The sequence below is a fragment of the Nilaparvata lugens genome, chromosome 4, assembly GCF_014356525.2.
Source record: "Nilaparvata lugens isolate BPH chromosome 4, ASM1435652v1, whole genome shotgun sequence".
NCBI lineage: Eukaryota > Metazoa > Arthropoda > Insecta > Hemiptera > Delphacidae > Nilaparvata > Nilaparvata lugens.
Genome location: NC_052507.1, coordinates 63,620,280 through 63,635,186, shown reverse-complemented (window position 1 = coordinate 63,635,186; position 14,907 = coordinate 63,620,280). Strand labels below are relative to the sequence as shown.

At 36.9% G+C, this 14,907-nt stretch overlaps 1 protein-coding gene across 2 annotated transcripts in view; it reads left to right on the top strand.

Annotated features, from left to right (window-relative positions):
* Positions 1-11,762, top strand: part of LOC111056406 (Kv channel-interacting protein 1) — a 173,171-nt gene extending 161,409 nt beyond the window's left edge. For both annotated transcript variants that reach the window (XM_039426159.1, XM_039426158.1), the window contains one exon: positions 10,952-11,762. In XM_039426159.1, the coding sequence (XP_039282093.1) occupies positions 10,952-10,999 (48 nt within the window). In that variant the 3' untranslated portion in view covers positions 11,000-11,762. The remainder of the gene's footprint in view (positions 1-10,951) is intronic.
* Positions 11,763-14,907: the final 3,145 nt, after the last annotated feature.

Genomic DNA, 14,907 nt, shown 5'->3' with positions numbered 1-14,907 from the left:
TGGAGCTTGTTGTTGAGACGGAAAGGCTCACTGTCGCCTTTCCTACTGCTTATGCTATTAGGCATATGCAAACCGGAGCGATGTGCACCGTACGGAGGTCAAGTTGTGACTGAGTCAAATGCTTCCCCCACCACTAAAATTCTCTCTCGGGCTACTGGGCATCTTGAACTCAGAGCTCATGCTATTCCTGACGGGCAGTACTCTTGTATTTAGTTTTAGTTTATCAGAGATTGACAATGGTGTAATAACCGAAACCGGTCTTTCTAAGTATCAATAAATCAGTGTTTTTTGACAATTTCTTAGTCTTTTTCATTCAATTTGAATTTTTTATTAATTATTGCATTATTTGAACTACAAAGTCGAGTATAGTATTTAGTCAAATATATTTAACTCAGGTCAATTCAAATCTATTCAGTCAATTAACTTATTATTCGGTTTAGATTAACACATGATTATTGTTTGAAATGATTAATTCCAACCCTAAATTCCATCAATAAAAAAATCTGTCCACTAACTATTAATAATGAATTTCCTTCATATCCAACAAACGAGTTGAAGCATGAGTCCATCTTTGACAGACTTTAAAATATAACCCCTCAGTGGAAGAACTATTGAACAGATGAAATCTTGAAATATCATCTTTTCAACTGGTCTGCAGCCTCAACAATCGATTTCCATGTACTGAATTATGAATAAATTACTAGCAAGTAACCCGTGCTCCGGAAGGATCCAACTGAAAACATGACCTACTGAAATCTTCAAGAATTTAAAATAGGTCTCTATCAATCCTTGATGAATTATGAATCTATATGCAAAATTTCGAGTTTATCAGACCAATAGATCAGACGTGATGATGCGTCATTCGTGAACTTTCTATCCCGTACGTGTATGAACCATTTCTTTTCTTTATTATATCACTAGCAGATAACCCGTGCTCAATAAGGATCCAATTGAAAACTTGACAAACTGAAAACATAGCCTACTGAAATATTGAAGAATTTAAAATAGGTCTCTAACCATCCTTGATCAATTAAGAATCTATATGCGAAATTTCGAGTTTATCAGTCCAATAGATCAGACGTGATGATGCGTCATTCGTGAATTTCCCAACTCGTACGTGTATAAGCCAGTTCATCCCTTTATTATCCTATTATATTGAGAGAGCAATTTGTGTATTTATATATCTGGTTATTTTTATAATTGGCTATTTTTATATCTGATTATTTATGTTTTACGGATCTCGAAAACGGCTCTAAAGATTTTTACGAAATTTTGAACATAGTAGGTTTATGATATAAAGATTCGATTGCACTAGGTCTCATTCTTGGGAAACTGGCTGAGCGACATTAAGAAGGATAATTCATCCTTGGAAAACAGATGATAATTTCGTCGTCTCTCGATAACAGAAGATGCGTGTGCCTGTGTGGGAGAGATACAGAATTATTTCCAGCTGTGTAATCATAATCTATCAGCGAGAAATTTTATCTAGCGAGACATTTAATCAATTTGATCAGCATAACCTGATTTGTTGACATGACATGATAATCCTTCTAGAGTATATCATAATTTTCAAAGTTGATCATTATTAGGCGAGGGCGGAATGGTTTCTTGAGTGCAGCAAACGAACTTTGCGCACGTATTTCACATTATATTTTTCCTACAGTCACCATTGAATATGAAAAGTGGGTAATTATGGGTAAAATTCCCTGAAATCCAATCAAATGTTTTTCTGTGTAATTTTATTATTAATTAAAAACCTTAATTTATTGTCAAAATTTAATAATAATGTAGTAGTGTTTGAATGAAGGGGCGGCTGTCATCCACCACCTCAATATTCCTATAACGTTCACCACAGTCACAGTGACCAACTTAATTTTGATTTTGCTGCACATAACCTACTAACTATTTTGTGTTGCCATGTTGCAAATCTGGAGTGCAGAAAAATTTTTTTCCCACAGATACTTTGAAAAGTGACCATTTGTGCACTGATTGCAGGCCGCAAAGAATCACTTTTCCGCACTAGTGCACAAAGTGAGTACTTTGCATACTCCAGATTTGCAGCATGACAACGCAAAATAGTTAGTAGGTTATATGGAGCACCAGTGCAGCAAAATCAAAATTAAGTTGGTAATACTCATAGTGAGGCCCACGTTATAATGGCAGTGGAGAACAGCGTTGCCTTGCCATTACAGTAGCCTCTCTCTTAACCGGACACCTTTTAACCGGACATCGGTTTAACCGGACTACACTCCACGGAAGTGACATCTCTTTAACCGGAAAATAATTATCAGCACATCGGTTCAACCGGACTGCAACTAACTATTTTCTTGTGTTTTGTGTTCACAGATATCATAATTAAGCGTCTAGTTTTATTATTTTTACGTAAAAGTCATTATTGGCTTATAAACTACAAAATATGCGTACCAATTTAACGACTTTTAGGGAACGTCGGTTTAACCGGAAAAAACGTTATCCGGACTGGCCTCAGTCCCGATGAGTCCGGATAAGAGAGAGGCTACTGTATGTGCCTTGATTATAGTCATTCCAATGCTTACATAACATAAACCCCCTTCGAGCAGTCACTTAAATTTTCAATTGAATCACTAATCATTATAATTCAATTATTATTATTCAATTTTAAATAAATTAAGGTTTTTATTAATAATAAAATTACACAGAAAAACATTTGATGGATTTCAGGGAATTTTATCCATAATTACCCACTTTTCATATTCAATGGTAACTGTAGGAAAAATTTAATGTGAAATACGTGCGCAAAGTTCGTTTGCTGCACTCAAGAAACCATCATTCCGCACTCACCTACGGCTCGTGCGTAAACGTTTTTTTCGGTGCAGCAAACTGTCACTTTGCGCACTAGTTGCACAAATAACTATTCCCGCACTAGAGCGGAAAAGTGATTCTTTGCGTTCTGTAATCAGTGCAGCAATGGCCACTTTTCAAGGTAACTGTAGGGAAAAATTTATTTTTTTAATTGGAATGAAAATTGTGAAAATGGATCATGAAAACGTGACTCGTCATTATGAATGTCCCATCTCGTACGTGTGTAAGCCAATTCTTTTCTTCATTATGTATATTATAGGTAACCTCATTTAATTCTAATTAAACATCTCTCTTCTCATTTCTCATTGAAGTATGTGTAGAGTGAGATGAATAAATATATAGAGCATCACCCTAACTTAGTGTGAGCGCGAAAGATGCTATTAAAAACACCTCAATTTTTCCTAACCACTCAATTACATGGCCACTACTTCATGAATGGGGATAAACATCCGTGAGAGTGAGAGCGTGATAGAGAGAGAGAGTTAGAAAGAGATGTAGCAAGAAAGAAAGAAAGAGAGAGGGAGAGAGATAGAAAGAGAGAAACTGAGAGAGAAAGAGCGAGTGAGAGATAGAGAAGGATAGAGACTTGAGTGGGAGGGTGGGAGAGAAATACTTCATGAATGGGATAAACATCCGTGAGTAGACGTGTGGGAGGGTGGGGTAGAGAGTGAGAGCGTGATAGAGAGAGATAGAAAGAGATGGAGCAAGAAAGAAAGAAAGAGAGAGGGTGAGAGATAGAAAGAGAGAAACTGAGAGAGAAAGAGATGAACTGAGAGAGAAAGAGAGAGTGAAAGATAGAGAAGGATAGAGACTTGAGTGGAAGGGTGGGAGAGAGATTGGATAAGAGGTATGAGGGAGAGAGAGGAAGAGAGAGAGAGAGAGAGTGAGTGAGAGAGAAAGAGTGAGAGAGGAGAAAGAGAGTGAGAGAGAAAGAGTAAACAAGGATGAGAATCATCAGCAAAGATGAAGGATAGGTTAAAAGGTGATTGTGCTAGAAAAAGAGGATCCGATAGAAGGAGAAGAAAATGTGATAAATTCTGATTGTTGCTTGAAGGGGTCAGGGGGAGAAATGAGGGAGAAAGAGAGAGAGAGAGTGAGTGTGAGTGAGAACAGCACAAAGTGTGCGAGGAGATCGATAGAATGAAGAAGAGAAGAAGAAGAAAGGCGAAAGACCACCCGGCAAGCTAGCTCTCTGTGTGTATGAGATTTTATCCGGCTTTGCGAAAAGCAACCCCCTTCCTATTTACCACCCCTGGACCCCCAAAAAGGGGCACATAGTGGAAGTTAGGGGTTCATGGGATTAGCTCCGGGACAAACACTTTTCAAGTTCCTAAAGTCCACGTTATGATGGCAGTGGAGAGAGATAGGAAGGGGAACAGCGTCGCCGATTTTCGGCCTTTCCACTGCCTTCTATAGAGGATAGATGATGCCTGTGTATCTGCTGCAATATTAACTGTTCACCTTTTTACTTTCCTTGCCCTATTACCATAGGTAAGGAAAGTATTGCTTTCCGAAAAAAATTAAGATACCCAAATTTCTAAATTTCTATACGTTTCAAGGTCCCCTGAGTCCAAAAAAGTTGTTTTTTTGTGTATTGGTCTGTGTGTGTGTGTGTGTGTGTGTGTGTGTGTGTGTGTGTGTGTGGTGTGTGTGTGTGTGTATGTGCGTCTGTGTACACGATATCTCATCTCCCAATTAACGGAATGACTTGAAATTTGGAACTTAAAGTCCTTCCCCTATGAGGATCCGACACGAACAATTTCGATCAAATGCGATTCAAAATAGCGGCTAAAATAGCGAAAATTTTGTCAAAAACAGGGTTTTTCGCGATTTTCTCGAAGACGGCTTCAACGATTTTGATTAAAGTTATACCTGAAATAGTCATCGATAAGCTCTATCAACTGCCACAAGTCCCATATCTGTAAAAATTTCAGGAGACCCGCCCCATCTATGCAAAGTTTGATTTTAGATTCTCAATTTTCAGGCTTTAGATACAATTTAAACTAAACATTTTGAGTGGAAAAGATTAAGCATGAAAATCTCTACAATTAATGATCAGTAACATTTTCACCTAAAATTGAAAATAAGCTCGAAATTCGAGAAAATGTGATTATCCAATTGCAAACTGTTGGCAACTGTTGATTCTATTAAATGATTCACTATGAAGAGATAGCAGACCTCGTGTGTCTCCCGCGTTATTGCCCTGTCACCAGCTGGCTCAAAATCTTTGAATAGTATACTTGAGATGCGCGGGTACACTAGCGTCAGGTGGTCAATTTCCATAACGGCAAGGAAAGTTGTGTGAGTGCGCCACACCAGATTTTTTTTTAAATAATCGATTGTATTTCATTCGACGTTTTCAATGATTCAATAATAGGTTTCCATAATTGAAATTAAAGTGAGGTCCACGTTATAATGGCAGTGGAGAAAGATAGGAGAACAGCGTTGAAGATTCTCTTCCTTGTCACTGCCTTCTATAAAGGATAGCTGATACCAGTAGTTCTATTATAATAATCAACTGTTCATTCATGTTTAGGATAACCAATAATCATATTTTATTCGTCAGAAAAATATTTTAATTCAATGATCAAAAAATAACGAATTTTCATGATTATTCAAATGAAATATTTTGATTAACATTGGTGTTGCTATCCTTCTCCAGGCCTATCATTCGACAAAGCAGATAGCGTTATCTTTTTCTAGCCCCGGAACGTTGCAAAAACCAGAATTTATTACAGACATTGATACCAATTATACATTGCAGATTAAGTTCTTCCTTTTTTTACGTTACAACTTGTATTCTTGTTTTTTAATATTTTATTAATTTAAAGGGTACTATAATTCTATTTCATAAATACAAGAAAGTAGCCCTGAATTCATACATTTTAAGTTCTTTCTCTTCTTCTTCTTCTTCTTCTTCTTCTTCTTCTTCTTCTTCTTCTCCTTATTATTATCCTTTAATAGAGAATGATCAGTAATAATTTTCAGTTATCAAGGATCATGTAATTTGAGTTTTTTTAAGATCATAAATTTTATTTCTTCTCTTCTTCTTCTTCTTCTTCTTCTTCTTATTATTATTATTATTATATTATTATTATTATTATTATTATTATATTATTATTATTATTCACCATCTTCTTCTTCTTCTTCTTCTTCTTCTTCTATAATAGAGAATGATCAGTAATTATTATTATCAGTTATCATGGATCATGTAAGCATGGTCGAGTTTATAATATTATCATTGAGAGCTGGAAAATTGATTATCCAGTAGAGGACTTCAATGCATGATTAATTATTATTTTGCTTGTGCGTTAAGGGGTGAACTTCCCCAACCATATCCACCCTAGAATAATGCAAACAGAGGCCGGTAATTAATCAGTACAGAACTGGCCAGCCGAGTCAATGCACATTCATTACAAATTCATCGCAAATTCATTAAAAATTCATTTGCTTGGAGAGTCCGGTCTTACAAGATGTCAAACTATTGGAGTCCGATAGCACAAGATATTATCAAACTATCATGAGTGATATAGATAATAAAAATTCAATAGATAAATATCGGGGCACCGAGCTTCGCTCGTTATTTTTATTTATTGATAAACAGAACACAATTCTCTAGAATGATCGTGTTTATATTTCACAGCTGGCTATACGTCATCTTATGAATCTCGGGGATGCGATATTTTGATTTTTCACATACTCACTTCTTCACTATCCACAGCTGTTTCAGCCAAGGATGAATTATCCTTTTAATGTCGTTCAGCGAGTTTTCTCAAAGATGAGACCTAGTGCAATCGAACTTTATATCATGAACCTACTATGTTCCAAATTTCGTGAAAATCGTTAGAGCCGTTTTCGAGATCCGTTAAACATAAATAACCAGATATAAAAATAGCCAGTTATAAAAATAACCAGATATGAAAATAACCGGATATATACAGAAATTGCTCGTTAAATGTAATAGGATAAAGCAGTTTCGAGCGAATACCTGTTGTTCTTACATGTATTTCCAGATAGAAACCTACTTTATTTCATGGAACGAGATTCTTCGACAATAACAATGAAAACTATGAATTTTATACTATTTCACGTGAACATTCAGGCTTCTAGATCGAATTCATTCATTAAAGTTCAACCTAGAATTTTCAAGTTGAATAATTGTTATTCATTGCTTGTAGTTTATTGAAATAATATGAATGATTCAGTTCATCAACTGAACTAGGGTATCCACTAAACTATTGTAATAACCAAGTTCAATCAAATAACCTTAACTTTCAACTCAAAATAATCTTAAATTCCTAGTTTGTAGTTCATTAAGGATTCAGGGCCGTATGCTAAAACTACGTTTAACGCTGAGCCACGTTTGTTTATTTGTGAATATGGTTGCATTTATCATAATGCATTTCATAGTTTATTTGATAAACTAAGGTCCGTATGCAGATACTCTGTTTAAACGGTGGAATGCCAGCTGTTCGTTTAAACGTTTAAACTTAAACGTTTAACTAATTCGTTTCTTAAACGTTTAAACAAACAGCTGGCATTCCACCGTTTAAACCGAGTATCTGCGTACGGACCTTAGTTTATCAAATAAACTATCAAAATGCTGCAGCTAGTTCACAAGAGAAAAGTGTTAAGTTGTGAGAAAGAAACGTTTCAAGCTGAGTATAATTTTTAATCTGCCAAGTCCTTTTAGACTGCAGAATCGTCGTTAAGACTAATTGCCATGAATGACGAATGTTTAAGATGAAGTCTTCTTCCCTAGCATTTTTCTTTCTCTTGTTATTTTCCCTGTCCCTTTCTTTTCTATCGTCCCTTTCCCTATCTATGTCCCTTCTATCTCTTTTTCTATCCCTCTCTTAGTCCCTTTTCTGTCCCTTTCCTGCCCCTTTCCCTGTCCCTTCTCCTGTCACCATCCCTGTCCCGTTTCCTGTCTTCTTCCCTGTCCCTTTCTTTGTCCCTTTCCCTGTCCCTGTCCTGGTCCCTTTCCCTGTATCTTACCCTGTTCCTTCACCTGTCTCCTTCCCTGTCCCATTCCCTGTCCCTTTTCCTGTTTCTTTCTTTGTCTATTTCCCTGTCCCTTTTCCTGTTTCTTTCTTTGTCTATTTCCCTGTCCCTTTTCCTGTTCCTTCTCCTGTTTCTGTCCCTTTCCCTGTCCCTATCTCTGTCCCTTTCCCTGTTTCTTCTTCTGTCCCTTTTCCTGTCCCTTTTCCTGTCCCTTTCCCTGTCCTTTCCCTGTCCCTTCCCTGTCCCTTTCCCTGTCCCTTTCCCTGTCCTTTCCCTGTCCCTTCTCCTGTCACCATCCCTGTCCCGTTTCCTGTCTTCTTCCCTGTCCCATTCTATGTCTCTTTCCCTGTCCCTTTCTTTGTTGCGTTCCATGTCCCTTTTCCTGTACATTCCCCTGTATCTTTCTCCTGTGATTTCCCTGTCCATCTCCTCTCCTTTTTCCTCTCTCATCCCCTGTTTCTGACCCTTTCCCTTAAGGACCCAAGCCATCATTAGCAGAGTGATTAATCAAGACAGTGATGTGCCTCTTGTCTTCTAAGCTCTGCTATGAATGCATAAGATAAAGCAACGCAAGATGCCATGAAGGTATCACTGACTGTCAACTTATTTATTTGTTCAAATTTTAATACATTTTTAATCTTTAAAAGTTGATGGATTACTTAACAGCCCTCTTGTTCACAAATTACCAAGCTTTCAAATCATCTTGGAAGGAATTCCTCATTTAGAATATCAATTTACGAGATTAACTTTATTTGATTAATCAAATATTTTTTTCGTGTTATTAGAAAAATTAATTGAATAAATTTATTCTGTACTAATGTGAAAAGAATAATGATTGTTCAATAAAGAACTGAAACACAATAAATTACACAAAGTCATTGTAAATTGTACACAAAATTACCAAGCTGCTTTAGAAAGATGTTGAAAGGAATCCTTTATTATGAATATCAATTTATGGAATTAACTTTATTTTGACTAATCCATTTTTGAGTAATGTTGAAAGAATGAAGATTGTACGATAAATTACACAAAAACACTATGAATTAAACAAAGTTTTTGTTCATTGTATACAAATCACCAAGCTGTTGACCTTGAAATGAAATCCTTATTATGAATATCAATTAATGAGATTTACTTTATTCGATTACTCTATTTTTGTGCAATGTGGAAGGGATTATGATTTTATAATAAATTTCACAAAACACAATAAACTACACAAATTACACAGTCATTGTAAATTGTACATAAACCACCATGCTACCATAGAGAAACGATAGCATAAGTAAAAATCCCATGGTATAGGGCGTTTATGTCGCAACTTTTACTGTTATCCCAAGCCGATAGTTCACATAGTTCTTTCCTATGCAGCTGTGTGACGCTGGTAGTCTCTCAAATTGTGCCTTTCCTACACTCTCACCCCAACAAAACAGTAAAAATTCCCTGTAACATGGGATATCTACTTACGCTATTGTTTCTCTAAGATGCTACTTTCAAAGTACATACCTTGAAAGGGATTCCTCATTATGAATTTCAATTTATGAGATCACCCAATAGTCCAGTCAAATGGTTGTTTTTCAGGAAACAGAATAGAATAGAATAGACCCGAAAGAATGTTTCTTGACGGTTCTATATGACTGTATTTTGGGGCGCTGAATTCGAATGTGAAATTTGCTGACACGCCAGAGGGCGGCTTCACCCCCAAAAACAACTTTATTTTATCAATCTATTTTGTGTTCAATGTTAGGATGATGCTGATTATACAATTCAAGATAAATTACAAACAAAACCTGATAAATAAGGGAAATAAAAATTACTGAGGCACCATGATTCGGGGACTTCAAGTCGACAACGATTGACGATCTGGCAACACCGATCACAGAGCGTTTCTTGAGGATGACAAGCTCGTCAGCTCAGTGAAAATCGCCCCCTTGTCTGTGTCTCATGATGTCATCGAAGGTTAAAAAGGAATGACCATCGTATCTTCACTTTTTTATTTTAGAATATGACATATCTATAGTGAGGTGCACGTTATAATAGCAGTGGAGAAAGATAGGAGAACAACGTTGCCGATCCTCTGTCTTGTCAATGCCTTCTATAGACGGTAGCTGATACAGGTTTATCAATGCTCAACACACACTTACGCGACTCAGGTCGAGAAGTGACTCGACTCTAGTCGAGAGCATGTGTTTCCAAATGGTGACACTCAGACCTGTCGACTCTAGTCTCCGCGACTGTCACCATTTGAAAACATATTTATTTATTCAATTTATTGATAATTTTTACAAAGTAGCACTGATTGGGAGAGAAAATATGCTCTCGACTGGAGAGTCTCCTGTCAACCTGAGTCGCGTAAGTGTGAGTTAAGCCTTACTGTTCATTCTCGTTTAAAATAATCAATATATTTTATTAAGCAAGAAATTATATTTTTCAATAATTTCTTGATTAGGATGGGATATGTTGTAATTAATTATTAATTCTACATTGTTAAAAGACGATCAGGCAACAGAGCATAGCGGGAAAGAGATAGCGCTATCGGCTTAGTTGAATGATGAACAAGGATAGTAATACCATTGCTAATCAAACACTACCATTATAACGTGGATCCCACTATAGACCTACTTAAGATTGATGAGTCAGTGACTATAGTGAGGTCTACGTTATAATGGCAGTGTTTGATTAGCAATGGTATTACTATCCTTGTCTATCTTTTAACAAAGCGGATAGCGCTATCTCTTTCTCGCTTTGCTCTGCTGCTAGATCGTCTTTTAACAATGTAGAATTAATAGTTCATTAACAAAATATTTCAACTTAATTATGAAAATATTGAAAAATATGATTTCTTGCTTAATGAAATATAATTGATTATTTCAAAAGAGAAAGAACAGTTTATATTACATCAATAAACCTGTATATCAGCTACCGTCTATGGAAGGCATTGACAAGACAGAGGATCGGCAACGTTGTTCTCCTATCTTTCTCCACTGTCGTTATAACGTGGACCTCACTATAGTAGTGTTGTGATGAAATGGAAGGGTACTGTCTTGATATATTCTACTGTTTTTACTTTCAGTAGTAGTTTAACTATAACTGCATGTTTTCTGTTCAGGACGACGTGATCACGAGGTCGTTACGGGTGTTCGACGCGGGTCTATGATCTCCGGGGTCATCGGCGGAGGACGACACCCCCCCGCCGAGCATCGGCCCTCACCCGGGTGCAGCACCGCCTCCCCAGCCACCTCCAGGCGGCCCCGGGGGCGGCAGTCGAAGGCGGCAGTCGTCGGCCTCCTCATCAGCGTCTCCGGCCTCCGCCTCAGTGCTGCCTCCACCGCCTCCTAGTGCGACGTCCGGGGGTCGAAGGCGGTCCTCGTCCGCGCAGAGGGTCAGGGTGAGGTGGGATCACTAGGGTTCGCCAGAAAATACTTCCGACACGGAACGCAATAAGAGGCCTTCTCTCACTAGGTTATAACCTTCTAAAAGACTATAGCAAAAAAGTGACGAGTTTCTATTGCTAGATTCGCGTTATAAAGTCAGTAGCTTCACATTTTATAAAGTAGAATATTTATTTGCATAAATACATACATGGAGACAACAGGTTAAACCCTTATATGTCTCCTCAATGTCATTTTGATGACATTGATTACATAACTTTACATCAGATTAACATTGATTACTAGCTGGCCCGGCGAACTTCGTACCGTACCGCCAAATAGTTTAATTGAATGAAAAAGACTAAGAAATTGTCAAAAACCACAGATTTATTGATACTTAGAAAGACCGGTTTCGGTTATTACACCATTGTGAGAAAAGGGAAATAGTTTATCGTATCTCATGACAAACTTTAGCTGGATGCACACCCGAGGAGGCGCGATGCGGCAGCATTTTATTCATATAGATAATTTCCAACTGCGAAATAAATAATTCACTAAAAATCAATTAATTCTGAACACTGAAGACAGCACAATTATTCTAAACAAAGCAATGTCTTTAGAGCATGTAAGTCTTTAACCTGAGGCCGCACTGCTGGATGGTTACACACAGAACAGTCATTTTGTTTTTAGTCGGGGCGTTTAGAATAAAATACATGTTATCTAATATATAGAAGATGGTGATACCAGAGAATCGGCAACTCTGTACTCCTATCATTTCCACTGACTTTATAATGTGAATCTAACTGTAGGTGACAAAGAAGTTCACTTTCAAAAAAGAGAAGAGTGAAGGAGAGAGCATCGATCCATGTCGGAAGTATTTTCTCACAGACTCCAGTAGGATGATCCAAGCTAGTGCTGAAGAGTTCGGTGACATTCACTTCGTCAAGATTTCAGAATCAAGTACCCAACTACAAATAATTTTTTCATCCTCAGATGTATTACATTCCTGAACAATCCCTAGTTTAGGAGTAAAAATGGATGCAATCCCAGGACGACTAAATCAATCAAGAATATTAATTAAAAAACCCGGATTATTTCCCCAATCAAGAGTTGATTAAGTACCAGGCAACTTCAGTACGTCTAGGTTTCAAGTTCATGTTGCTTTCAAAACGTCCAGTGGATACAGTATCATATAATATTATTTAGTTTGAAAATTATCAAATAATTCAAGGGAGGGGTCGTGAGATATTCTTATGCCATCTTCTCTCTATGATGCTAGATGCTAGTATTATTCAGATCTACTTGATGAATTCATAACTAAATATATTATACTTATGCTATTTTTTCTTCATGCTAGCATATTTCTATCAAAACGCAAAACCCAACCCCCAACCTTTACACTAAATTCTCCCTAAGTCTCAACTCACACTTAGGTACACGACTCAGGTCGAGAAGAGACTGCGACTCTAGTCTCTTCTCGACGCAGCATGTGTTTTCAAATGGTGACAGTCGCGGAGACTAGAATCGACTGGTCTCAGTGTCACCATTATTTTGAAAATAGAGTCGCAGTCTCTTCTCGACTTGAGTCACGTGAGTGTGAGTTGAGACAAACATCCCCAAAATTCCTAACTGGAGGTCCACGTTATAATGGCAGTTTTTTGTTAACATTGGTGTTGATATCCTTGTCTATCATTTGACAAAGCAGATAGCGCTATCCTTCTCTAGCTCCACAACGTTGTCAGGTCGGTTTTCAACAATGTAGAAATATAATCTTCTTCTTCTCTAAGTGCCTATCCGTTCCGGATGTTGGCTATCAGCATGGCTATCTTGATTTTGTTGGTTGCGATTCGGAAGAGTTCTACTGATGTTTTACCAAACCACTTCCTCAGATTTGCCAACCAAGATATTCTTCTTCGACCCGGTTTCCTCTTGCTGTTTATCTTGCCTTGAAGGATCTCTTGGAGTAGCCCGTACCTTTCTGTGTTCCTCATTATATTCCCGAGGTATTGGAGTTTCCGGCATTTTACGGTGTTTACCAACTCTGCTCCCTTTCTCATGCGCTGTAGTACTTCTGCGTTTGTGACTTTTTGTGTCCAAGATATCCTTAAAATTCTTCTGTAAAGCCATAGTTCAAATGCTTCAAGTCTCCTGGTGATTTCTTTGTTCAGAGTCCAGGTTTCCACACCATATAGCAAAACAGAGAAAATGTAGCAACGCATGAGTTGGAGCTTCATTTCTAAAGACAAATTGTGGGATTTGAAATATAATAAATTAACAAAATATCCAATCTCAATCAATAGAATTTCTTGACGAGTTGATGATTGATTATTTTAAACAAGTATGAACAGTCAATATTACATCAGATAAACCTGTATCAGCTATCCTCTATAGAAGGCAGTGGCAAGGTAGAGAAACGGCAACGCTGTTCTCCTATATTTCTCCACTGCCATTGTAACGTGGACCTCACTATAGTGTGCATCTGATGTGAAATCTTGACGTTCTGAACAGCTCAACCTGGTCATTTCCTTCAAGGACTGGTCAAAGAGGGTACTTGACGAACTGAAACCTGCCATTATAACGTGAACCTCACTATAGTGTGCATCTGATGTGAAATCTTGACGTTCTGAACAGCTGAACCTCCCATTTCCTGCAAGGACTGGTCAAAGAGGGTACTTGACGAAATGAAATCTTGACGAAGTGATAAGTTTTAGTGCCCAGGATGTCAGCATCTCTAGACGCTTCTCTAGTTGACCACCCGCCGTCAAATAAAAAAACATTAAGCAAATTATGAACTCTAGACTTCGATTCCGTTATTTATTAATTAATAAATTAATTACGATCACATGATTAATATTAGTTGTCGATCGTTCAAGTGCGCTGCATTCTGTCAGGAACTCCTATGTACTTCCTATATAGGAATTAAGTCCTGATCCTGCCGATGTTGAAAGGCTTGAAAATTCTCATCATTCAAATTCGTTGAAGATGGTAATTAATTGAATATTGGATCAATTGGATATTAATTCATCAATAATTATTATTAATTTCATTGAATCTACTCATTCAAAAAATCAAAAAAATGATTGGGAGAGAAACAGAATTGATCCAGACTTCTCTCCTGATGAATTTGAATACCTTTGAAGTTAAATTTTCAAGTTCATAAACCAGTCCAAATGACTAGGTTGTGATAGCACTTCTTAAAATGTTCACAATAAATTATTCAGAATACAAATATTTTAACTATCACATAATCATTGATTATTCGTTTCATTGAAGTTACTCATTCACAAAATCAGAAAAATGATTGGAAGAGAAACAGAATTAATCCAGACTTCTCTCCTGAATTTTCAAAGTTGATAAACCAGTCTGAAGCTGCGTTTACACCAAAATTATCAACAAAATGTTTATTTCTCTGTCCTTATGGATTCTATATTAAATTGAACGGAACTTGACAAACACATATGTTCATCATGAGTATGATAAGTTATGTTCAAAATGCTCATCATTTTAATTTGTTCATGATGGTAATCATTTTAAAATTATTGATCAATTGGATATTGAATCATCATTAATTATTATTAATTTCATTGAATCTACTCATTCACAAAATCAGAAAAATGATTGGAAGAGAAACAGAATTAATCCAGACTTCTCTCCTGAATTTTCAAAGTTGATAAACCAGTCTAAAAAGCTGCGT